Raw genomic sequence first — 27,022 nt, 5'->3', positions numbered from 1 at the left:
ATTGTCGTCATCCAAGCATGTATAAAACAATTGCGCTTTTTATGTCGAAGAATGTTAATGTAGTTAAAAATCTTGCAGTTTTTGTATTTAGAGCTTTTGAAATAAGGAAAGAGTTAAATAGGTAGCGTAATAATTTAATTTTAAAGAGTTTAAGCCTTGAATTTAAACGCATATTACTTTCATTTCTTTGTGTGTATAGTTTATCTATGTGCTATACATGCTCGAATACTAAATTTGTTTACATTTGACCTATTGACTGTGATCGACATATAAATATATATATATATATATATATATATATATATATATATATGAATATGTATCAGCTTTTGCAATAATCAAGGGTCATTTCGACTTATTTCATTGAAACCATGTATTTTGAATGTTTGAAATTAAATAAAATCTTGTTCTGTTCTATAAATATGCAGATGATAACACACCCTCCCAGTTGAAAGCAGGATTTTTGTTGACTAGTTCTTCTTTTATTGCATGCACGCAAATCACAATTTCTAAGCATGAGAGTTAAAGATAAATGTTCATAAAAGTCATATTTGTAAGAAGGCTGCACAGCGAGTTTTATTTCTATTTGTTGCTGGAAAAAAGTCATATTTGTAAGAAGGCTGCACAGCGAGTTTTATTTCTATTTGTTGCTGGAAGGAAAATAAAGTTCTATTTTATGCTTTTCGGTGGCTTATTGAAAACATGACGGCGGATTGAATCCTGATAAACTATGAAACAGTGAACATGTAACACGTTCAAGGTAAAAATGAACGTAATCACATACTGTGTTTGGTATAAAATCAATGACGTGATTTTTGGTTTGATGTCATTGAGCTAATTTTGAGCGATTTTCCAATATAAATTGAATTATTCATTATTGATAATAATAATAATAATAATAATTGTTTGTTGCAGTACAAGAATGCAATGAATATTACATTCTTAAACTAGTGAAACATTACTGATGTTGCCATTCGGTAAAATATGGAATAAAATTATCCATGGTGACTTACTTTGAAACGAACAATTATCATCTGTATATAAGACCCAGCTTGTAGTTAGAGGTAGATACATGTACTACGTTGGAAATAAGTTGAATAACTTTAATGGGTTATCCTGTGTTATATATTTGTCACATTGAATTAAATCTTTGTTAACGCACGTATGTATCCAAAGCATTCTAATGATGTTGTGCTTTATCATCACTAATACTTTGTTAATCAGTCTGTGTTATAACTTTACGAGATATTTGGTTTGTTACTATGACATATATATGCACGAATAAATCTATCTATCTATCTATCTACGTTGAGTGCATTGCTTGTAAGCCTGGTAAGATGAGTCCGAGTATAGATGCACGTGTATTATTATAGGGCCACCATCGGCGGTGCGGTTATGGCTGAATCCCTTTTACCGCCGATAGATGTCGAAGACATAATTTGTATTGGGTTGCAGCTTAGGTGAAAGGAATTTGATAGCCCTCGTTTACCAGACTTTCGAATTTTTATTCATCCGAAAACACCTGCCCTCTGGCTATCTGCTGTGTTATGCCGGATTTCCTTTTTTGTCAATCGTGACGGAGTTTTATCATTGTAACACCTCCGATCCAGGGGATTATGGGGATTATGAAAATATCCCTGCTCCATGGAAGGGATTAAGACAACCACACGTATAACCTGCTCAGTTGGGCAGGAAGTTGATAGGGCCACTAGACACTATTATGTCGTATCAGAATGTGCAGATATTTTTGTATACGTAAAATTGTTCGAAGATATAATAATTCGGCACATGTATGGAGTGGAAATCATCGCTTACATGTCTATCCAATCGGGAAAAATTGCCTCTACGCGTCTAGTATACATAGACACTGTGGCCACAACACTCACAAAATTAGCCATGGCGTACAGGTCTGATAGAAGTTGCTTAATATAATATTAATAGCAGTAGCAGCAGCAGTAGTAGTTTATACAAGGGCAGTAATGTCAGGTGACTCCATGCTTCCCGGTTCATTGTTTTGAGTGGAAAACATCCTCGATTCGGTGAGAATTGCCACTGTTTTCTATACGTTTCAACGATAATTTTAAGAAACGACCTTGTGCACCGAATGAAGAGTAATTGCTAGTTTACGAAGACGCTTGTTTTAGATCAAAATAATGTCTGTATTAAAATATCTCGTGAAAACAATGCACGTTCTTACTAGGCTTCCCGACTCATTCAATGCATTTTTTGCTTCAAAACAACTATTTAATACCGTTCTCTTGCGTACAAACCCCACCCGATGCTTTGTTTTGGACAATAAAAGTATTGCTTTTGTTTTCTGAATGCAGACAGCCAATTTTAGAGTTAAATACTGCCCTTGTTATAGTATTTGCTTATAGTATTTGCACAAACTAGGAACGAAAACTAATCAGTGGACACCGCTGGTGACCGGGAAGTAAACTAATGTTATATCAGGCGCTTTCATCTGCAGTGCGTTCGGTTCTGCTAGACTGACAAAAAAGTCACCTTGACCTTTTCAACATGCCTATTTGACATATTTAGACAGCTTAGAGGTGATACACAATGACTTCGTTTCGTCGTCGTAACAGTAGTTTCTTTCGGGCATTTAAAGATGCCGATGATGACGCTGATTTGTTTAGCATGGACAGGGGAGCCACCGCTGCCTCCCAGAATCGATGGCACTTCGAATGCGCTTGGGAAGTTGCAAATAAAGGTAGGGCTACTCTCTCTGGAATATTTACAACCCACTGTTATATTTTATAGCATGTCGATAAATTGAACAGCAGACATTAACTTTTATTGTACAGTTAGTAGATAGGGATACAGGAAAGTCATACAATTACCAACATTGAACAGTTCAGTACCATATTTGGAGATGTACAATTTAAAAAATGCAAATTTTCATGATATCTAAATATATGAAATTGCAGTGCAATAACATCTGCAAAATTCTTATATTGGTCAAAGTTACATGAATTTGAGTTTCGCTGTGTATGCACAAATTCCAAGACAAATTAATACAGACACATGTTCATTATCTTGAGTGGTTTAGCAAGGTTCTTCACTGGTAAATAAATGTTGCAAATTTTCCAGTACTGGTTGACGGTACATTTCCGAAAAGGGCACAAATCCAGAACACCGGCTAAAATACGTGTTTGTTTACCGTGATCGTTTATTCGATGATCTAGATCAATACAGAGGCTTGCTTGCCTTGGTCACCCTTGCAAAGTTTCATCTTGTTTTGTTAAGTATGTTTCTAAAAAAAGCCATTCAATGTTTATACGCTTAAAGATCAAAATGAAGCACATGGGGGAATGACGTCAGAGGGCGCATGCGCATCTTTAAGTTTTGCAGTTATGTTGACCTACATTCAAGATATTTATAAATAGAAATCACGGTTTACATTTGAAGCGTATGTTTTGAAAAAAAATCGGAAACAATAAATCACTTTGCAGCTAAGTGTTTATTTAATATAGCATACTTTTTAATTATAATTGTATGACCATGTATTTTCGCTTTTCAAGTGTTCGGTATTTGTGCCCTCCATAGCATAATTTGAAGGGTGATTTACTGTCCATAAAATGAACGATTTTCCACATAAAATTGACAAGATCGTGAATCTGTACTTTGACAGCTGTTTTCACATGAACCAAAGATGTTTCATACTAAAGTTTAACTTACTTCAACATAAACTCTCCAAGATAATTGTAAAAAACGTCAAAAAGTGTTCGGATTTGTGACCTTAGCCAGTAGGCTTAAAATAAGAGAATAGGGGTGTATTTAATATTTCTTCAAGCAAATTGTGCAGAAATTTGGTTGAAAATGGCCTTTGTAGTCATTGAAATTAGACTTTCGGGTGAAAAAGCCTGTTTCTTATACTTTTGCTTGGCATCAAATTATAAAATTCAGAATTTCAGCAAGCCCAAAAAATATTTTACCAGTGCAGGGCTTGTGGGCTTGTGTTAAATGACCACTGTCTTTGTGTGGTCTGCTCATTCACTATCAAATTGTTAAATCATCTGAATTTTACTATAAATCTGTGTATTCATTGCGTGCTTCATGCATGTTAAAATGTCAGTTACTGCTTCTCACTTGCCTAGTAGTGTAAATTTGTTCTCATTTATTGGCGTCCAAATCACAATTTTTTTATAATAGACAAAAGTTAAACCTAGCACCTTGTTTTAGAAAGGTTAATCAATATTCCCATAAAATAATGAAATTACGGTGTAATCAAAGGCAATTTGAAATACTTTTTGACCTACTTAATCTGCTTGTAAGCATGGGCAAATATTCTGCAATTTTTTACTCGGAACATATATGTCTGTTATCTCTATTTTGGTACATCTAAATGATTGCAGTACTTAAATGTCAAAGTTCTGCCAGTAAAAAAAAATATGTGAACACATCCCTGTCTATGACCTTTCTATTCTGGAAGGAGCTTATAAATACATTTTGTAAAACCAATTTGTACATTTTTATTCTGGGTCTAAACCTTTTACTCTGACATACCATACATGCCATATCCCCTGGGCGGGAGAGATAAAAATCCCCCGGAATTAGAGATTTTTCAACAGACAATAATGAAAAAGTGAAACCACAGTATGTGAGGCCTAAAATAAAAAAATTCTTGTTTGGAGTAACGCGACCGACCCATAAAAATCGTTGCCGACTCAAATTTTTTTTGGCATTTTGATCCGCGAATTTTTTTTTCAACGCCTTTCCGCTACTATTTTCTGTTTCTGCTCTTTTCTTCTGTTTCGGTTCTTTTCGATTTGTAGACACACTCGTAGAGCTTCGGTTTTTATCGCTGATCGCAATGAGCGTTTCGAAAACATGGCTGACTGCAAGTTTGTCGAACGTGAACCAACGAAATTACGTTTTGTGTGACAATAAATTACTTAAATAAAAAAAATTAAAAACAACTTTGTAAGAAAATTCAATGTCGACTACACATGGTACGATGTATTTGATATTTTAATGGAGAATGATGAAACAATCCCGGAGAGCTACTACGACAACTTCGAAAAAACATAATGAAACATTTTACAATGCAAAATCAAGTGAACTACAAGTACACAAAGCCATTGTATGATTGTATGTAAACCAATTTGTTTCACATTTTCGTTTGCTTAACTTGAGTGTCATAAGTTTGTTTTGTTGAGTTCATCTCTGTGTCAGTCTTAAGTAGATTGAAATTCTTTGAAATTAAAAAAATAAAGGATCAGAAGTTAAGATGTTTGTTGTTCAAAAGTTTATTACAATGCCTTGAATAACTAGTGTTATGTAGTGAATGTACTGTACACAAGATCCAGTTGTCGTTGGAGAAAAAAACACAAAAAAAAACACAAAAAAAAACCTACCTACCTACCTACCCACCTTAAAAAATCTGGGTAGGATTACTCCAAACAAGAAATTTTTTAAGGTTGGCCTGAGTGGAACTGAATGCAAACAAACAACCCCACAAGGGAGAAATGACTGTATAAATCACAATAAATATTTTTAAAAAATGGTTAACTTTGATCAATGCAAAAAGGAAACTTTTACAACAAGTAAATATTTGGGGAAAGGAAGAAATGAATAATATATATTAAATTCTCTAATTGTCTGAACCATTGAACGTCATCATAGCTGATAGTATTAAGCAGAATTGTTTGATTGACTTTGGAGGAAGGTAAACCAATTTACTTGTCTCGAAAACATATATTTCTAATGACATATTTTGTTCTGCAAGTGCATTACATTATGACATGACAGTGTATCATATGAATATGATGAATCATGATATAGAAAATAATTCTGTATATTCAAAAAGTAAAAGGTTTTCTTAGCAATAAATATACGGGAATATTTTCATACTTGTGTCTAAAAAATGTTATGAAATTTTGCCAACTTAAACCTGCTAAAAAATCCCTTAGAATATTACCAAAATCCCCTGAATTTTCAGCCTTTCTGAACAAATCCCTCTGAATGGTCTACAGAAATATGGCATGAATGACATACAGACATTCAGATGAGATAGATATATCATCTGTATCCAATAACTCAGTATAGTTTAATACTTTGAATTGTGTTTTCTTATTGTTTTAGCTTCATTTTTTTACTGGTGTCAATAAATCAAATTGATGTTACCAGACATGTTGACTGGAAGTATAACTATGTAAAGGTTCTTGTCAGAAATTGAGATACGTTTTTCTTTGGAAGCTGTAGTTTACATCTTTTTTCACCTTATTAGTGTGTCATACATCAGTGATAAATTATGTTGCTGCGTTGGAAGTCAACATTTTGTTTCGAGCGATGACTTAAACAAAAATAACTTCACCATTTTAAATGAATTAAAAGGCAGTCTATTCTGTTCGAAGAGCCAAGCCTTGTTTATTTCCGGAGTTTGGTTAGGTGTTTACTTTCTTCAAACACACGACAAACCTGTTTCCAAAATAATGTTTTGAGAGTGCTCCATCAGGGGGCAGATTTGTGAAAAGGATTGTCAAGGTATATTTAAAGGAACTAAACTCTCAATCAACACTCTAGTAAACGACTGAGGTCAGTGCTATGTAAGCCGCGTAGACTGTGCCATGAATCATTTAGAATTTAGAAATAGTAAATTTATCTTTGTTTAAACCATTACCATTCTTTTCTTTGTATGTTCAAGTACATGTAACACTTGGCATTTATATTCTGAACACAGTAATACATTAGCAGAACAAAATCAGTTTATTTGATAGATCCAATTGGAACAATATTTTGATATTTGTACTGTATTCATTGCCTTAAGTCCAAAAGTTTAACTGCTAAATTCAAAATATGTAATCCAAATGTCAAAAATTGTGATAAACAAGACTGGAAAACACCATCATTTATATGCTACACAAAAAGCACATGGAAAACATACACTACAATGCCACTGATGGTAGTACTGACATTGCTGAAAATGTACTATAAACTTAATATATACTTCATGTAGTCAATACAAAAGCATACTTATGTAATAATCATGAAATTCATGATAAATGTTATTTTTCTGCATCTTCAATTAATTGTGGTAAGCATTTCCTTTTTAGTTGGAGGCATCTACACTGTGATAAAGTCTAAAGCTCCAGTGAGCACAGAAGAACTAGGAGAACAGTATTTTCTGGTTGGTCCATACAATGATTCTTGTGTACGGACTGAGGTGGAGCTGTTGGAACCACACCACTATGTCATTAAGGCTGTCCTTGAAGAGATGAGATCGCACGGAATCAAGGTTAGCAAAGTTGCTCCAAAAATAAAATACAAAAATGTAATGTTTTTACTTGGGAATAAATTGTTCTCATAAATTGAAGTAATATTGTAGTTGATAATGGGGCCACACCAAATGTTCAGGATTATCAGGAATATTTATAATGTAGTAAAAATGCGTTCGCATTTGCTTGCTTCTGTTTATAAACAAAATGGAAAAATGGAATCTTTACACCCACTTGCTCGAAATTTTCATGCCAAAAATCTGATGATCAAATAAATAAAAGAATAAATTGGTTCGGCCTGAAGCCTATAAAATTTTGGGGGGCTCTGCAAACGTTTGCGATGCTCTATAATAAACATGCTGTCTCCCCTGTATATATCCCTCCACATTTTTCTCTTTTTGTTCTTAATAACTCTAAAACCAGTAAAGTTTTCAATTTTATTAGTTTGATGATAATAATAAAATGCTCTTGTATGAAAGTTATGTTACCCAACTTAAACATTGTCAGATTTATGGCCCTTTGTGAGCTTATGAAAATTTAGCAAATCTCTTCATTTTCCTCAGAAATTGAAAAATTCTACATAAATTGGATGAAACATAAGCATCAATATATTTATGGCATCGTGAAAATGTGTGTCGTACAAGAACCATAACCGTGTGACCCACTGTTACAAAATTGTCTCCCTTGATTTAAAAAAAGCATAGTTATTGTATATTGAAAAAAGTGAACAGACTTTAATAAAAATGGCATCATCTGTTTCACTCATGCATATTACCACAAATGATTATGCTATATATTTCAAATTACTAAATGGCAATAGATTTGTACCAATTAATATAATCATAACTCTGTAATCCATATTCTCTAAATTAACTCCCTTAATGACCTTGATATTTTTTAAAGTTTAGGAAAAATAAACTGCTCTTGCTTTTGCATAGAAAATATCTGAACTTGTACACAATGCAAAAACTGTAACTATTTTAACCATATTTTTAAACATACATGTCCATTGATAATCAAATCCTCTTGATTTATATTCACACATTTTTGGTTTACTGAAATTATAAACATTGTATATAATTCAATATAAATTTAAATATCTCAGATTTTTTTTAAGAACTTAGAGAAACATTTTACTGTAAGCCAGGCCACTATTTGCATAGAGAAACATTTTACTGTAAGCCAGGCCACTATTTGCATAGCTATAAATTGACTGATAACATGCCTTTTAAAATGCTTCGTTTGTAAAATATGCTTATCATTCAGGCTCTTATCACATCCTGTAATGGCTCTAGTATATTGCTTGTGATCCTTGTGTCATTTTACAAGATCACACTACATGCAGTTTTTTAGCTCCTGGGCTTGTCCGAGTAGTTTCTATTGAAATATTAAGAAGTGTTATTTAGGTTTACATTTAAAATAACATGAAATTTTCTAACTTCAGGTGCACTTCGGCCGCTGGTTGATAGATGGTTATCCAAAGTTGATTTTGTTTGACATTGGTTCAGCGGCTTGGAAACTTGATGAATTCAAACATGATTTGTGGGAGAACACCCATATTGGTATCCCTCTTCATGACTCAGAATCTAACGATGCTCTAATCCTCGGAAATCTAACAGCTTGGTTTATTACAAGTGTAAGTAAACTCATCTCAGTTAAATAAATGCATTACCATTTTGTTACACAGACATCAGGAGTAACAGCCACCTTTTACCAGATTGAAAAGTTCCTTTTTTATTTGTTCTTTGTCTATAATTAAAAAATACATGAAATAGCTATTATATGAAAGGTACTAGATGTTGTAAATATCATACTAGGCAATATGATTTTGGTTTACTACCAATCTTCAGTTTCGAAACAAATTGGAGGGACGCCCGTATGTGTTGCTGCACTGTCACGAGTGGTTAGCTGGGGTGGCTCTCATACTGCTAAGGATGCGTAAAGTGGATGTTGCCACGGTGTTTACCACTCATGCCACCCTGCTGGGCAGGTACTTGTGTGCAGGAAACTCTGATTTCTACAACAACCTCGACAAGGTAAGAGAAAAATACATCTACATGTAAGTTGATTAATCTTTGGAGTAATTTTCTTTCTTGGCATTTCTCATGGAATGTTCTAGTCCATAACTAAGTGAATGTGGTGGGTTTATTTTATCACTTATTCTTATCTAGTTTGATTTTTATCTCGGAAGTTTCATCTCAAATTTTAGCTGAAGTAATCTACTAAATTAGCTGCTTTCTGTTCCTATTGTTACAGTTTGTGTTGGACAAGGAGGCTGGGGACCGTCAGATCTACCACCGCTACTGTATGGAACGGGCAGCCGCCCACACGGCACACGTGTTCACCACTGTGTCAGAGATTACGGGTGTGGAGGCGGAACACCTCCTCAAACGCAAGCCGGGTGTGTAACTTGCATAGATCTAGATGTTAAACTTTGCAAATTATATCACAGTGCACTCCTAAGTAAGACTTATCCATTAAAATCGAAATTGTTAGGTTAATTAAAAAGTTAAAAACAGCACACTGTTTACATGCCAACCACCTTATAATATTTACACCTCAACTTCCATTCCTTAAATGAACTGCCTTTCGGCAATTGCGATTATTTATCAATGAACGCAACATCTTAGGATATGTCGGATCGCAATTCATTGCATAACAATATACATGAAAAATATTTATCTTGTTATTATTTGTATTGTGTCAGAAAGTCCCGTAAAATATAAATCAACATTTTAGAAAGTGTTATTTTTTTAAATTTTAAATGTGTAGTTGCCATAACTGTTTGAATTTAACGTTTAAAAGTGATTTCAAGCGGTTGGTCTTTTCCCGCGATATTGTGACGTCATTTTAAAAAAATGCTTCCGGTTACAGTCCGGTTGTTCTATTTACATCTAATGGGTAGGAATGGGTTACTAAAAGTTTGTTTTTTATGAAATTAAGTATTTTTTTTAACAATTCTTGAATGAAATAATGAACTATTGGTGTAAATATAAGAAATGAACTGCATGCTTGATGTCATTATCTGGGATATGAACGCAATTGGGCTGGTCAAAGTAAGCGTGGACTTCGGACTCCACACACTTTGACCAGCCCAATTGCGTTCATACCCTGATAAAGACATCAACCCCGCAATTCATTCCTTAAACTATCTCTGTTTGTTTAAGTTGGTTAAATATAACCAGCTTCCATACATGAATCCTTAAAGTCTTTAAAAGAAATCTGAATGAAAGAGTTTGAAACTTGATATTCGATTTTCCATGTCATGAATCTATCATTGTGATTGGCCATCAAAAACAATTAGTTGTGTTTACTTCCAGATATCATCACACCGAACGGTTTAAATGTGAAGAAATTTAGTGCCATCCACGAGTTCCAGAACCTTCATGCCGTTTATAAGGAGAAAATTCATGATTTTGTGAAGGGCCATTTCTATGGGTGAATATCTATGTACAGTCAATTTGTCAAGTTATACCTTAATTGGTTTTGCATTTTTTTCATCGATAGCAGTCAGCTAAAAAGTCAACCGTCTTCATTTTATCCTTTGATTTCAGGCACTATGACTTTGACCTGGACAAGACGCTGTATGTGTTTTCTGCGGGCAGATATGAGTTCTCCAATAAAGGATGTGACCTCTTCTTAGAGTCATTAGCTAGACTAAATCACTTTTTAAAGGTGAATATTAATATGTACATGTGTACATGTAATCAGGTTTAATCTTTAAATTAGTATTGTGAGCTTGTAACTAATGACCTTTTTGACTGTTGTACTAAAGACTGTTTATTTGCTCGGGCGTTTGCACCAAAAAAAGTAGGAATTACCTTAAAATTAATATAAAAAACTTTAGAAACCCAATTTGCCCAATACCAAAAGGTATTTTTCATACTAAATGTTGAATATAGATTCACAATTAGAAATTCATTTATTATTTGAAGAATTTTGTTTGAAAAATTGTAGTTACTTGTTGTCGGAGTTATTACTTTTAGTGAAATTATATTTTTGGAAGAACAAGCCAGAATCCTTAAACACCTTTAAAAAGCCCTGCTCTATCAAATGAGCAGAATTTAAGCAAACAAGGAAAGCATTTTACAGTTGCAGGGTTTGTGCTTATTTCGACCACAGTTATAAAACCCCAAAAATAAGTTGTTAAATAAAACTGTATTTATATATACAACATATATATTTAGTAAAATTTTCATATTTTGAAAAAGAGCGACCCAAAAATTAACAATCCCAAGGGTCATTTTTACTGTCATTATACCAAAATACTAAAAAATAAGGCCTTAACACTTGGTATTTGGATTAATACCGCTACCCATATCAGGGAACATAAACTTTAGATAAAAAAAGTTCTTTGTCCTGTATTGAAGAATTATTTGGAGAAAAAAACAACCTTGGAACCTTTCGAAGCTCGGAAGAATCTTGAATATCTTCACCTCCTATGTATAGTGAAATGTGGTTGAAATCACATGCTAATTTACTGGTATATTCAATTTTAAAGTAAAACATGTTGTTAATCATGATGCAGACTGCAGGCAGTGAGATGACAGTTATAGCATTCCTGATCTTCCCAGCACGTACAAACAACTTCAACATTGAATCTCTTCGTGGCCAGGCCATTGCCAAGCAGCTGCGCGACACCGTCAGCCATATACAGGGTCAGCTTGGCAAGAGAATCTTTGAGAAGGCTCTCAGGTATGTAAGAACTTGTAACAAAGATCAGAGACATTTCACCATGAACATGTACGTGTAGAGTTCATTCAGGCTTTGAAGATTACTTTTGAAAAAAAGATGTGTTTTTGGACTTTACACAGGAATTATCTTTACAATAATCACAATCAAATTTAGGTATGTATTCTGGCTAATTTAAACAAGCTTATTAAGCCTGTGAATTGTGGCCAGGTTCAGATTGTATATTTTATGTTGTACTTCATAATGTAACTAAAAGTTGTTATAATTCTTTATAATTCTGCATCTATTATTACTGTCATTGGACAGTTTTAATCAAACCGAGACTTTTGTTTTGATACTTTGATTTTTTTGGTGCTCTTGAAACATTTCTATTTGTTTTATAATGTTATTATACCTGTTTGCAGAGGGGAATTGCCATCAGGAGATGATATTCTAGTACAAGAAGACATAGTCAAATTGAAAAGATGCATCTTCTCAGCTCAGGTGAGCAGCAGGTGTAAACTCTTCATTTTGTTAAATCTCAGGCAATGAAATATTATGGTGCGTATAATTTACCAATCATAACTAATAGAGGAAGGAAAAAATATAGCAATAACGTTATCTCTCAAATCTTTCATATTTTTGTAGACTAGTGATGTAAACATGTACATATTGGCTTGATTGTTCAGAACCTTGTTAAAAGTTACCAACATTGATAACATGATAGTTGTTATTTTTTAAATTTGTATAATAGTTTGACTTTTAAAGTTAATGACGATGGTGTTAACAATGCAGTTAACTTTAATGAAATTATGAACAGTTGACCGATTATGTTATTTCAGAGAAACACACTGCCCCCGATCTGCACACACAATGTTGTAGATGACCACAAAGACCCAATACTGGCGGCTCTACGTAATTGCCAGCTCTTCAACAACAGGCATGACCGAGTCAAGGTAGGTTCATAGAATAGAACACCGAGCGGCTCTTTAAACTGGTAGTAATTTTGCATACATTTTCTGTTTGCGAAATTGGCAAAGTGATCTTTTAACCCCTGCTGAGATTCTTGCCAATGAAATTGGAGGACTGTATAAGCTGAAGTCTTATAGACATTTAGGGATGAATCAATAATATATTTATATAACATCCGTTCCATTATGTAAGGTGTAAATTTCATCTTACTTCAGGTGATATTCCACCCTGAGTTCCTGAACTCAACCAACCCGCTGTTTGGACTGGACTATGAGGAGTTTGTACGTGGCTGCCATCTTGGTGTCTTCCCCTCGTACTACGAGCCGTGGGGATACACTCCAGGTATGAACCAAGGATTCCTTTACAAGTTTTATTGTTTAAGTAACATTGTACTGATTTTTTTGCAGTATTTTGAAAGGGATTTTTCATGCAGTTATGGAATTACAATTTTTGCCAGTTTTCATTTATCAACCTAATTCTTCGGTTTGATATTAATTTCACTCCCCTTAATGCAGAAAATTTACCCTACAATAAAGATTTCCAATTGCAACCATGAATTTACATGAAATGAGAACTGAAGTTATGAATGGATAAACAATATAAAATCAATCATCTGGTTGTCTGCTTAGCGCAGTGGTTAGTGCACTAAATTCTTACGTAGCAACCCCGGTTCAATTCCCAGTCTGGGTGCATGTGAGTTTGGTTTGTGTTCACCACGTCAAACAAGTGGGTTTTCTCCGCGTTCTTTGATTTAATCGTATTGTACTGTGATGTGTGATTTTATTGTATTGTACTGTGATGTGTGATTTTAGCATTGTGTACTGTTATGTGTGATTTCAGCGGAATGTACTGTGATGGGGATCCCGAGCATGACGAGTAACCTGTCTGGGTTTGGTTGTTTCATGCAGGAGCACATTGCTGACCCTAAGTCATATGGTATTTACATTATCGATCGCAGATTCCAGGGTATTGATGATTCTGCCCAGCAGCTCGCACAGGTAATATATAATAATATAATAAATTATATGAAATAATTTCATTTCATTTATATATATATATATATAAATGAAAGATGGGAAAACAAATAATATTTTCACCTTCTGTCTTTTTTGCCCTGCCTGAGTTCTGAAAAAAAAGATACGATTTGTTATATGTGAGGTAGTCAGCGAAATTGAGGCCTGTAGACAAAATATGATATTTAAAAAGGTTGAAGAATTATTGCGCCCCCCCAAGCAGTTATTTGTAGCTATTTGAGTTAATTATAATCCAGGCAATTTGAATACTTGCATTATTTTTGTGATTTTTTTTCCGCATTAAAATGGATACAGGCACCACAGGACTTGTTTTCGCAGACAAAGTCGCATATATTTTTCCACTTTGATATCATAACTCTTGATTATGTTAAAAATGGTTTATTTTTTTTTTCCTGATCTATAATCATCCTTCCTGTGTTTGTAGTACATGTTTGACTTCTCCTGCCTGTCAAGACGACAGAGAATCATCCAGAGGAACAGAACAGAGCGACTCAGTGAACTGCTAGATTGGAAAAATCTGGGTGTGGTAAGTCCAGAATTGGCCAAATTTCTTTTTTTAAGTTTACCCATGTGGGCCTGAAGTCAATATAATACATTCCTTTATACTTAGATTTTGGACAATGAGTCCAAAAAAAGCAATCGGGTTTTACTCCTATCATAATCAAATTGGTTATCAATTTCATTGCTATCATCAGTTATTAATAGAATTCATGTATGACATAAAGTAAGAACAAATATAATAAGTTGCCCAAATCACATGTTGATATACTTTTATTGGTCCGCATTACAGGATTTGGGGTCTTTGGACATATTTTTATTGGGCTGCATCAAAGGATTTGGGGTCTTTGGACATACTTTTATTGGGCCGCATTACAGGATTTGGGGTCTTTGGACATATTTTTATTAGGCAGCATCAAAGGATTTGGGGTCTTTGGACATACTTTTATTGGGCCGCATTACAGGATTTGGGGTTTTTGGACATATTTTATTAGGCCGCATCAAAGGATTTGGGGTCTTTGGACATACTTTTATTGGGCCACATTACAGGATTTGGGGTTTTTGGACATATTTTTATTAGGCCGCATCAAAGGATTCGGGGTCTTTGGACATACTTTTATTGGGCCGCATTACAGGATTTGGGGTCTTTGGACATACTTTTATTGGGCCGCATCAAAGGATTTGGGGTCTTTGGACATATTTTTATTGGGCAGCATCAAAGGATTTTGGGGTCTTTGGACATATTTTTATTGGACCGCATCAAAGGATATGGGTTTTTTGGACATATTTTTATTGGGCAGCATTACAGGATTTGGGGTCTTTGGACATACTTTTATTGGGCTGCATTACAGGATTTGGGGTCTTTGGATATACATTTATTGGGCCGCATCAAAGGATTTGGGGTCTTTGGACATACTTTTATTGGGCCGCATCAAAGGATTTGGGGTCTTTGGACATACTTTTATTGGGCCGCATTACCGGATTTGGGGTCTTTGGACATATTTTTATTGGGCAGCATCAAAGGATTTGGGGTCTTTGGATATACTTTTATTGGGCCGCATTACAGGATTTGGGGTCTTTGTACATACTTTTATTGGACCGCATCAAAGGATTTGGGGTCTTTGGACATATTTTTATTGGGCAGCATCAAAGGATTTTGGGGTCTTTGGACATATTTTTATTGGGCTGCATCAAAGGATTTGGGTCTTTGGACATATTTTTATTGGACTGCATCACAGGATTTGGGGTCTTTGGACATATTTTTATTGAGCTGCATCAAAGGATTTTGGGTCTTTGGACATATGTTAATTGGGAAGCAGCACAGGATTTTTTGTTCATTATACATATTTAAATGGGGCCACATCACAGGTTTTTGGGTCCTTGGACAAAAATTTTGGGTCTTGGCACATATTTTTTGGGGCCACATCATATGATTTTGGACAAAATTTTCTTAGACATATATTGAACTATTTTTATATTAACCAATGTTTTAGGAAACAACACTGAAAAGATCCACCTGATATCATAACATTGGCTTTAGATGAGCAAATGAGCATGGTAGATTGATGTTAAAATAAAACTCATATTTCTACATCATGCACACGATGCTGAGACTGCATGGAGTTTACTATTTGCCTATCTAGTAGTAATTGTATAGAATTTTACTTTAAACAGACTTTATATGTAAAATAAACTTAGGATATTTACTGACGTCCTTTATCATTGTCTGTAAAATCGTTTCTAAGACATTGACTGATACATGTTTAGGCACCGAACAAGACATAATAGAGGTTCTCAGAAAAGTGTTCAATTATGTGCCTCTTTTGATTAATCCATGTTTTTACACCCTGTTTGTAGTTTTAAACAATAAAACTGCACTTAGTTTGCTGAAAATATGTTATAAATATGGGGTAAATAAAAAAATGATACTCTATCATAATACAGATGATTGCGTTACTTGAGTATAAAGTTAGATACATATATTATTTTCTGACAATTTTCAACAAATTTCAATGGAACTTATTTAAAAAGTAACAATTTCGTTTTAGAGTTTTATTTCCATTGCCTGCTTTACAAAACAAAATGCATATGCCTTATTATTTTGCAGTACTACAGGAAGGCCCGTAGCCAGGCCCTAGTGAAAGCATTCCCTGATAACTTCTCCGAGGCCAGTCTCATGGTACGTTATCAAACTCAATTATCGATTATTCTTTGCCTTTATCCAGTAATTATTTTAAGAACAGTGTAAAAGGGACTATAAATTTGCAAATAGCAACTTTTGAGAAATATGTTTTCCTAGCCTGAATACAAGTATTGCAAATCATTAAAAGTGGTTAATCTAAGTCATTAAAAGCTTGCACCATGCAGGAAATGTCTGAAACAATAAATTTTCAAATCTTGACATGAACTTGGAACTGCGATAGTATGGTGGTTTGGATGGAAGTGGTCAAAATTAGAATAAACTGACAAGCCCTGTATAGTTAAAATGCTTTCAGGGCTTGCTTTAAATCTCGATTTTATACAGCATTTTTGAAAGAAATCTGACTTATTCATCCAAAAGTCTAATTTCGATAATGCGCATTATCAGCTGACTATGTTACAATACTTCCAATATCATCACATGACAATGCTGCAGGTGCATGCGCTAAATTACAAGAGGGCTTCTTGATCAGTGCTGGTTAGGTTTATTGGAATGATTGGGTATTTTAGCCAAAGTCAACAGTTTACAGGAGGAAAACAAAATATACATCAATGCAAGGTTGATTCAATATCAAATGTGTTTTGGTGTCAATCTATGAGAAAGTCTGCTTAAGGGTGAATTTACATTTAGTGCATGGAAATGATGTAGGTTTTTTGTAACAGGTGACGGAGGTATTTACCTATGTGGAGGGTTTACAAATGTGATTGTACATGATAGTGTAACAGATGAGGGGGGATTTACAAATAGGGGAATTTACAATGTGATTGTATATGAAAGTGAAACAGGTAAGGGGGATTTACAATGTGGTTGTATACGATAGTGTAACAGATAAGGGAGGTTTACAAATGGGTATTTACAATGTGATATATTGTATATGATAGTGTAACAGGTAGGGGGGAATTTACAATGTGATTGTATATGATAGTGTAACAGGTAGGGGGGAATTTACAATGTGATTGTATATGATAGTGTAACAGGTAGGGGGGACTTACAATGTGATTGTATATGATAGTGTAACAGGTAGGGGGGACTTACAATGTGATTGTATATGATAGTGTAACAGGTAGGGGGGACTTACAATGTGATTGTATATGATAGTGTAACAGGTAGGGGGGACTTACAATGTGATTGTATATGATAGTGTAACAGGTAGGGGGGATTTACAATGTGATTGTATATGATAGTGTAACAGGTAGGGGGGACTTACAATGTGATTGTATATGATAGTGTAACAAGTATGGGGGACTTACAATGTGATTGTGTATGATAGTTATATGATAGTGTTACAGGTAGGGGGGACTTACAATGTGATTGTGTATGATAGTGTAGCAGGTAGGGGGATTTATAATGTGATTGTTTATGATAGTGTAACAGATTAGGGGGGACTTACAGTGTGATTGTGTATGATAGTGTAACAGGTAGGGGGGACTTACAATGTGATTGTATATGATAGTGTAACAGGTAGGGTGGACTTACAGAGTAATTGTTTATGATAGTGTAACAGGTAGGGTGGAATATACAATGTAATTGTATATGATAGTGTAACAGGTTGGGGGATTTACAATGTGATTGTTTATGATAGTGTAACAGGTAGGGTGGAATATACAATGTAATTGTATATGATAGTGTAGCAGATTAGGGGGGAATTGACAATGTGATTGTGTTTGATAGTGTAACAGATTAGGGGGAATTGACAATGTGATTGTGTTTGATAGTGTAAAAAATGAGGAGGGAATTTACAATGTGATTGTTTATGATAGTGTAACAGGTAGGGGGAATTGACAATGTGATTGTATATGATAGTGTAGCAGATTAGGGGGGAATTTACAATGTGATTGTTTATGATAGTGTAACAGGTAGGGGAAATTGACAATGTGATTGTATATGATAGTGTAGCAGATTAGGGGGGAATTTACAATGTGATTGTTTATGATAGTGTAGCAGATTAGGGGGGAATTTACAATGTGATTGTTTATGATAGTGTAACATGTGAGGGGGTATTTAGAAATATAATTGCATGCCATAATTTGCTTGTTTGTATTAAAGGAAAATGAGGAAGTTCCTACAAAGGTATATAATATTGATTTCATGGTCTTAAGCTTTCAAGAATTTCAAAATGGTTTGATATTAATACATAACTATTCGGATGAACATAAGTTATAAATTACATGAATTCATGGAGTGAATAAACTTACATTAATTTGAGTGAATTGCTGTGTTCAATTGATAATGCTACATGTAGTATTGTATATATTAGAGAAGTGTGAAATGCTCCTTGTACACAAATGTGTATGTGTGGTCTACTTTTTGTGCGAAACATCACCCAGGTGAAATGACTAGGATGTTTTATATGAAAGTCAAATAGCATTCTGGTTTACGTTGAATTTGAGATTACTCAAACAACATTTTAATGCCAACTGCAACTTTAACTTGCACAAGAAGTTACTAGTACAAGTAGTGTTTTGCAACTAATCTATTTACGCAGGTTATTTAGGTAGTTATAGACTGCTCCTTCAAAGCCTTACCTAAATAACAAAATTGGTATTTCTGATCTAATATTAAGGAAAAGTATTATTTCCTATTACTAATAAAACCATTTATTTTAATTCTACTTTTCATTTGGAAACATGAATCTAGAAACACATAGTAATGGACTTTATACAGGACATACTTTAAGTTATGATCAGTTTAAATCTTTAAAATATTTCTAACATCTTCTGGTTGAAACTTAGGCTAGCAAGAAAGAGGTAAACTTTATACATATATTATTTCCAATGTGATGCTTTTATTTAGGTTTGTCTGCAATTTGGTTTCTTCCAAGCTACCTTTATAGTATATATATCTGAATTTTTGATGTATTCATTGGCTTGCATTTAAAAAAGATATGCAAAATATATGTGGGCCATGTTATCAACAAGCGTACAAGTTGATATTGTAAGATCAACAAATTCATTTGATTAATTTGCAAGGGTCGGAAATGAAATTTCTCCCACCTCAGATAAATAGATCCAATAATTTAACCATGCTTGAAATTCTAACTTGCCCACAGGCAAAGATAAAATGCCCGTATGGAACTCCTTTTTCATGGTCACCACATTGTTATTACCTCCCTTGTTGAAGACTGTTGTCTGAAGCATTGGCTGAAGCATCATGGAAATCTTGTCTTGTGGCAATATTTAGAATGCTAATTAATTATTTCTCGCTTCAAATGTCACCATAAAACAGTTTTCACGCACCTTTCAAGAAATAATGCTTCACCCTCCTCAGAACTATTTAAAGACCAATTTGACTATTAACATAATCTGAATCACTGCGCGCATATCCATGACAACCACGAAATGCATATCCATATGCAATTATTTTCACAAAGCACAAAAGAGTTCCAGCAAAAAAATACATTTTTACTTAATTATACCCCCGACAAACGAAGTTAGAAGGGGGTATATTGGAGTCACCCTGTGGTCGGTCGGTTGGTTTGTCGGTTTGTCGGTTCATTGCAATTTACCTTGTCCGGAGCATAACTTAAAAACTCCTGGATGGAATTGGATTAAACTTCATACACTAGTAGAGCATAATGAGAGGAAGTGCAGTGTACAATAACCATAACTATGTTCTTGCTTATTACTGAGTTATTGCCCTTTGTTATTTTTTTTGTCTAGAGTATAACTTGAATGGATGAAATTCATTGGAACTTCATACAATGGTAAAGCACAATGAGAGGAAGTGCAGTGTTCATGAACCATAACTCTACTTTAGCTAATTACTGAGTTATTGCCCTTTATTTGTTTTGTTTTTTGCTGTAAATTTTTTTTCCAGACATTAACTTGCAAACTACTAGATGGAATTTATTGAAACTTCATACAATGGTAAAGCACAATGAGAGGAAGTGCAGTGCACAAGAACCATAACTCTATTTCAGCTAATTACAGAGTTATTGCCCTTTGTTACTTTTTTTCTTGTCCGGAGCATAACTTGAAAACTATTGGATGGAATTGAATAAAACTTCATACAGTGATAGATCATAATGAGAGGAAGTGCAGTGTACAGGAACCGCAATTCTATTTTAGGCAATTACAGAGTTATTGCCCTTTGTACTTTTTTCTTGTCCGGAGCATAACTTGAAAACTATTGGATGGAATTTAATAAAGCTTCATACAGTGATAGATCATTATGAGAGGAAGTGCAGTATACAGGAACCGCAATTATATTTCAGCTAATTACAGAGTTACTGCCCTTTGTTACTTTTTCTTGTACGGAGCATAACTTGAAAACTATAGGATGGAATTTAATAAAACTTCATACAGTGATAGATCATAATGAGAGAAAGTGCAGTGTACAGGAACCACAATTCTATTTCAGCCAATTACAGAGTTATTGCCCTTTGTTACTTTTTTCTTGTCCAGAGCATAACGTGAAAAAAAAGTAACTTAACTCATTTATAGATGGTCATAGGCAATCCGTATATTCTGTGCGTTAAAACATCAAATACATCAGTATTAACATCTCAGTATTAGCATCACTGATATTGTTTAAAGCCTTTTTTCTAACTTTTAAAAACATAATCAAAAAATGAATAACTGACGATAGTCCATAAAGTAAAGTTGTAATTTATAGGTTGGCTTTCCAAATAGTTGACTGCAATTTCATATCAGGGCTGCATTCGGGGGTATCAATCACCTTCAGTGATAGCTCTAGTTTTGTTTAACTGATGTGGGTGAAAAAGCATCTACCATAGCCGCTCGTGTACGATAGGTTCATCCCGACCCTTGTGCAGGGTGTTTTGTGGAAACTCGGTAAACCTGATTTTCGCAAAACACCCTACGCTCGGGTCAGAATTAACCTATCTTACACTTTTGGCCATGTAAGATATTTATAATCTCCCATTACAACCAACAATGAGAAATCAAAGATAAAAAAGTCATTTATACAATACGCTTGTTGATAAGTTGGCTCTGAAATGCAACTGTTTATTTTGCTATATCATTGTCAGAATTACATGAACATTTTTGTGTTATTTGTTTCCAGCACAAATTTGACCTTTCACCAGTTATGAACACACTCACCAGTAATATCTGGATTATTGATCCAGAAAATGTGGTATAAATTGTTAATAAAATACATGAAAATGGAAAGGTTTGGGCTACAATAATTTTTATTAATAACTGTTGGAAGTTTTTTTTGTCCCTCCTCAACAGATTATCTCAGTTTTGCTCAAGCTTTTGCCATTATTTTCATCTTTTTTTTTTTAAAGTTTACATTTAAGCAGCTCATCTGTCTTTCAAAGAAACAATTTGAGGAATTGTCATTACCTTGTTGTTGACTTGCAAAAACTTTCAACTTGGCAAAAAGCGTTCAAGATATTCAAATGAAACTTAGTACAGAGACAAAACACACATGTATGGCTTCACCCATGATTCTGGCTTTCGTTACTAATGAGTAATGCCTAATTTCCGACTGAAAAATAACAGACGAGTGATGGCGTTTGCTCTGTCTATTTAGTTTGAAAGTTGTTTTTGTATTTATCGTTTTTGTTATTATGATGTTCATGTTATGAGTTATTAAGATTGTTTTAAATGAGAAAATATATAATTTATGGTACCGGATGACAAGTAAGCAACATATTCAATTTGTAGAATGGTATAAATGTACAACAGCTTTTACTTGAAAAGCCACACACCAAACAGTTAAGACAAGAAGACATGTTTTGAAAAGGAGATATATTTAATTGCTGACAGTTTCTTTATCACATCTTAATTCTCTAGCATGAATGTTTTCTTCTATACATTGTTAATGAATACTGTTGATTCATGTATGTACATTATTATTACATTTTTATAGCGGAGACATGATGTATGCATTTGTCTTTGTATCTGTACATATGTATGGTTCAGGTATTTAGCATATTGTGTTGGTTAAGACACTACATAACTATTTCGATAAAAGATATATTAGAAAATGAGTACAACCGTGAATAGTTCATTTGAGATTGTTACAATAAGCAAGGCAAAAAATGCACAATAACAATTATTCCTGCAGACAAAATTAAAAACTTTTCTGGCAAATAATTGAATATTATGGCTGGTTTAATATTGTAAGAAAAAAAGGACTAATTAATTTTCATTATATAACTTAACTCCGTGATAACATTCATTGATTACAAAGAAGCCTAAGCAATTAACCATGAATTTCATAAAAAAAAATGCACAAGGTGCATATATACATTTAGAGAGAAGAGAACCATGTACAGTTCTGCGCTTACCTTGACCTGTAAGTGCCCATTTGATTCATATCCATGTTTTTTTGCCTGCAGCCACGGAAGGTGATGTACCCAAAGCCTGCATCAGAGCCTCCCTCCCCGAGCCAGTCTCGAAGCTCAACACCTGCAGTGTCTGATCAGGAGGACGATGAACACAGGTGGGGCCAATGTTAGACTAACGATTAATCCAATGAAATGTAATCTCCAGTAATAGACTTGTAATAGACTCCTTAGACCTAAAAGTACTTAAACAGACTTGCAGTACACTCTATTGTCTAATACTCTTGTAATAGACTTGTAGTCAACTTGTATGGCCTAAAACTCCTGCAATAGACTTGTGGTAGACCTGTATGGCCTAATACTCCTGAAGTAGACTTATGGTAGACTTGTATGGCCTAATACTCCTGTAACAGACTTGCGGTAGACTTGTATGGCCTAATACTCCTGTAACAGACTTGTGGTAGACCTGTATGGCCTAATACTCCTGTAGTAGACTTGTGGTAGACTTGTATGGCCTAATACTCCTGTAACAGACTTGCGGTAGACTTGTATGGCCTAATACTCCTGTAACAGACTTGTGGTAGACCTGTATGGCTTAATACTCCTGTAACAGACTTGTGGTAGACTTGTATGGCCTAATACTCCTGTAACAGACTTGTGGTAGACCTGTATGGCCTAATACTCTTGTAACAGACCTTTGGTAGACTTGTATGGCCTAATACTCCTGTAACAGACTTGTGGTAGACCTGTATGGCCTAATACTCCTATAACAGACTTGTGGTAGACTTGTATGGCCTAATACTCCTGTTATACACTTGCAGTACACCTGTATGGCCTAATACACCTGTAACCGACTTTTAGTCGACTTGTATGGCCTAATACTCCTGTAATAGACTTGTATGGCCTAATACTTGTATGGCCTTATACTCCTGTAATAGACTTGCAGTTGACCTGTATGGCCTAATACTCCTGTAATAGACTTGTAGTTTACTTGTATGGCCGTATACTCCTGTAATAGACTTGCAGTAGACCTGTATGGCCTAATACTCCTGTAATAGACTTGTAGTTTACTTGTATGTCCGTATACTCCTGTAATGGACTTGCAGTAGACCTGTATGGCCTAATACTCATGTAATAGACTTGTAGTCAACTTGTATGGCCTAAAACTCCTGTAATAGACTTGCAGTAGACCTGTATGGCCTAATACTCCTGAAATAGACTTGCAGTAGACCTGTATGGCCTAATACTCATGTAATAGACTTGTAGTCAACTTGCATGGCCTAAAACTCCTGTAATAGACTTGCAGTAGACCTGTAAGGCCTAATACTCCTGAAATAGACTTGCAGTAGACCTGTATGGCCTAATACTCTTGTAATAGACTTGCAGTAGACCTGTATGGCCTAATACTCATGTAATAGACTTGCAGTAGACCTGTATGTCCTAATACACCTGTAATAGACTTGCAGTAGACCTGCATGGCCAAATACTCCTATAATAGACTTGCAGTAGACCTGTATGGCCTAATACACCTGTAATAGACTTGCATTAGACCTGTATGGCCTAATACTCCTGTAATAGACTTGCAGTAGACCTGTAAGGCCTAATACTCATGTAATAGACTTGTAGTCAACTTGTATGGCCTAATACTCATGTAATAGACTTGCGGTAGACCTGTATGGCCTAATACTCCTGTAACAGACTTGCGGTAGACCTGTATTACTCCTGTAATAGACTTGCGGTAGACCTGTATGTGGCCTAATACTCCTGTAAAAGACTTGTGGTAGACTTGTATGGCCTAATACTCCTGTAATAGACTTGCAGTAGACCTGTATGGCCTAATACTCCTGTAACAGACTTGCGGTAGACTTGTATGGCCTTATACTCCTGTAATAGACTTGCAGTAAACCTGTATGGCCTAATACTCCTGTAATAGACTTGCAGTAAACCTGTATGGCCTAATACTCATGTAATAGACTTGCAGTCGACCTGTATGGCCTAACACTCCTGTAATAGACTTGCAGTAGACCTATATGGCCTAATACTCCTGAAATAGACTTGCAGTAGACCTGTATGGCTTAATACTCCTGTAATAGACTTGCAGTAAACCTGTTTGGCCTAATACTCATGTAATAGACTTTCAGTCGACCTGTATGGCCTAATACTCATGTAATAGACTTGCAGTCGACCTGTATGGCCTAATACTCCTGTAATAGACTTGCAGTCGACCTGTATGGCCTAATACACCTGTAATAGACTTGCAGTAGACCTGTATGGCCTAATACTCCTGTAATAGACTTGCAATAGACCTGTATGGCCTAACACTCCTGTAATAGACTTGCAGTAGACCTGTATGGCCTAATACTCATGTAATAGACTTGCAGTAGACCTGTATGGCCTTATACACCTGTAACAGACTTGCAGTACACTCCATGGCCTAATACTCCTTCAATAGACTTGAAGAATTTTGTATTGCTGTTTACTCTTGTAACTGACTTTAATGGCCTAACACTTCTGTTAAAGACCTATCATAGACTTATATGGCATAATACTCCTAAAACATACTTTTAGTCGACTTGTATGGCCTAAAACTCCTGCAATAGACTTGAAATAGACTTATATGGCCTAGTACTCCTGTAATAGACTTGAAGTGGGTACTTTTCTCTGAATTGGGACCCTGAAAAGTGCTTACCCTAACTCAAATCTCAAAAGATGTGGTAAATGTAACACAAAAGTATCATATTCATAGCATTTACAAACTTTTTCTGATGGCATGAATGTATGTCTACTGTTATCCTATAGTACACAATAGAAGGTTGCCCGACACTAATATTTTAAACAAATATATGGTTCATGTATATCTCTGTCTGCAGACCAGTGAAGTTTGATGATGAAGACAATCCTACAGATGATGAGGAGGATCTTAATCCAGAGGCTGACCAGAAGAACTGACCATTGTCCAGCAGTATATGGCTCTAGAATCCACTACAACACTGGTCCTTCATAACTCAGAGGAGATCATGTGGAAAAATAAAGAATGATGATAATAAATAATGATTGTATGAGAGTTGGAAATAAAGTGTGTGTTATGTTGAAATATTTTCTTGCAGGATGAGGATAGAGTATGTGTATGTCCTAAAAGATTAAGGACTCATAAGCCATTTGATATTTTCAGTGCAAACCTAGAATCATTATTGAGTATTTTCTGAGTGCAAATGATGCGTGTATCACTCTGCTTTTCTTGTCCAATATCAGTATCATTTTATGTATAATTTTGCCATTGGACAATTTTTTGCTTGATATGCTAGTATATATATATATATATATATATATATATATATATATATATATATATATATATATAACCTGTACTAACTCTTTTAGTGAAGTCAAATATTTTTCCGTGTGATATTTAAGTAATCATAGATATTTACAGGAATTGTATATGCTCATAAATATTTGTATGCTCTCATATTTTGACATGATTAATGCGTAATATTAGAATCAATACAAAATATACAAACATTGATATAAAATTAGGTGAGCAAAATGCAAATATGTTGTTTTATGAAAATTGAGAAGGCATTGTAATAGAATGATATATATATAGTGACAGGATTTGAGTTTCTATCACATCCTTTACTCAAGTAGTGTTCAAAAATATATCAGGGATATGAGGTTTTTACCAGTACATAAAAAAGGACAGTCTTGCCGTGGTTTTATTTTATAATATTTTTAATAAGGGCATATGTAATTCATTGTGTTCATTAAAAAAATGGTAAAAATTAAACATTGCATGTGGATTGATTGTTAAAACCTGTGTAGGTTTCATTGTTACTAAGATTAAAATCTGACAATTATTAATTCTACGTAGACTGTTATGTTTATGTATACAGGAGATGCATTTAGATTATACATTTTCTGTGTCAAAATTTGGGCCATATCTATTAGTGATAATTTTCTTGAAGTACATTAGTAAGTGAAGCTGGGTTTTAAAATATTGTTGTTTTACTAAGCAATCCTTATAGGGGCTCTTCCATTTAAAAACATAATCCCCTGGGGGAAGGCACTTATAATTTATGCCACCCCCTACAGAAGAAAATGTACCCTTTTGTTTAATACCCTTATGCTTTAAAAAATAATTGCCTACCCTCTGGGGGTTACATGTTTTACT

At 34.5% G+C, this 27,022-nt stretch overlaps 1 protein-coding gene across 3 annotated transcripts; it reads left to right on the top strand.

Moving 5' to 3' along the window:
• The first annotated feature begins 2,490 nt into the window (after positions 1-2,490).
• LOC128229869 (glycogen [starch] synthase-like) lies at positions 2,491-26,168 on the top strand. Of its 3 annotated transcripts, none has more exons than XM_052941748.1 (17): positions 2,491-2,713; positions 7,059-7,240; positions 8,665-8,856; positions 9,071-9,256; positions 9,477-9,621; positions 10,541-10,658; positions 10,775-10,895; positions 11,749-11,915; positions 12,317-12,395; positions 12,734-12,847; positions 13,079-13,205; positions 13,704-13,861; positions 14,322-14,423; positions 16,503-16,574; positions 19,328-19,342; positions 22,906-23,009; positions 25,722-26,168. In XM_052941748.1, the coding sequence occupies exons 1-17, from the start codon at positions 2,563-2,565 to the stop codon at positions 25,798-25,800; spliced, it is 2,112 nt and encodes a 703-aa protein (XP_052797708.1). In that variant the 5' UTR covers positions 2,491-2,562; the 3' UTR covers positions 25,801-26,168. The 3 variants fall into 3 exon arrangements, with proteins under 3 accessions (XP_052797708.1, XP_052797707.1, XP_052797709.1); XM_052941747.1 differs by lacking the exon at positions 19,328-19,342 and adding an exon at positions 18,642-18,665; XM_052941749.1 differs by lacking the exon at positions 19,328-19,342.
• The last annotated feature ends 854 nt before the right edge of the window (positions 26,169-27,022 follow it).

Source organism: Mya arenaria, chromosome 4, assembly GCF_026914265.1.
Source record: "Mya arenaria isolate MELC-2E11 chromosome 4, ASM2691426v1".
Taxonomy (NCBI): Eukaryota; Metazoa; Mollusca; class Bivalvia; order Myida; family Myidae; genus Mya; species Mya arenaria.
This window is presented reverse-complemented; position numbering and strand designations above follow the sequence as displayed.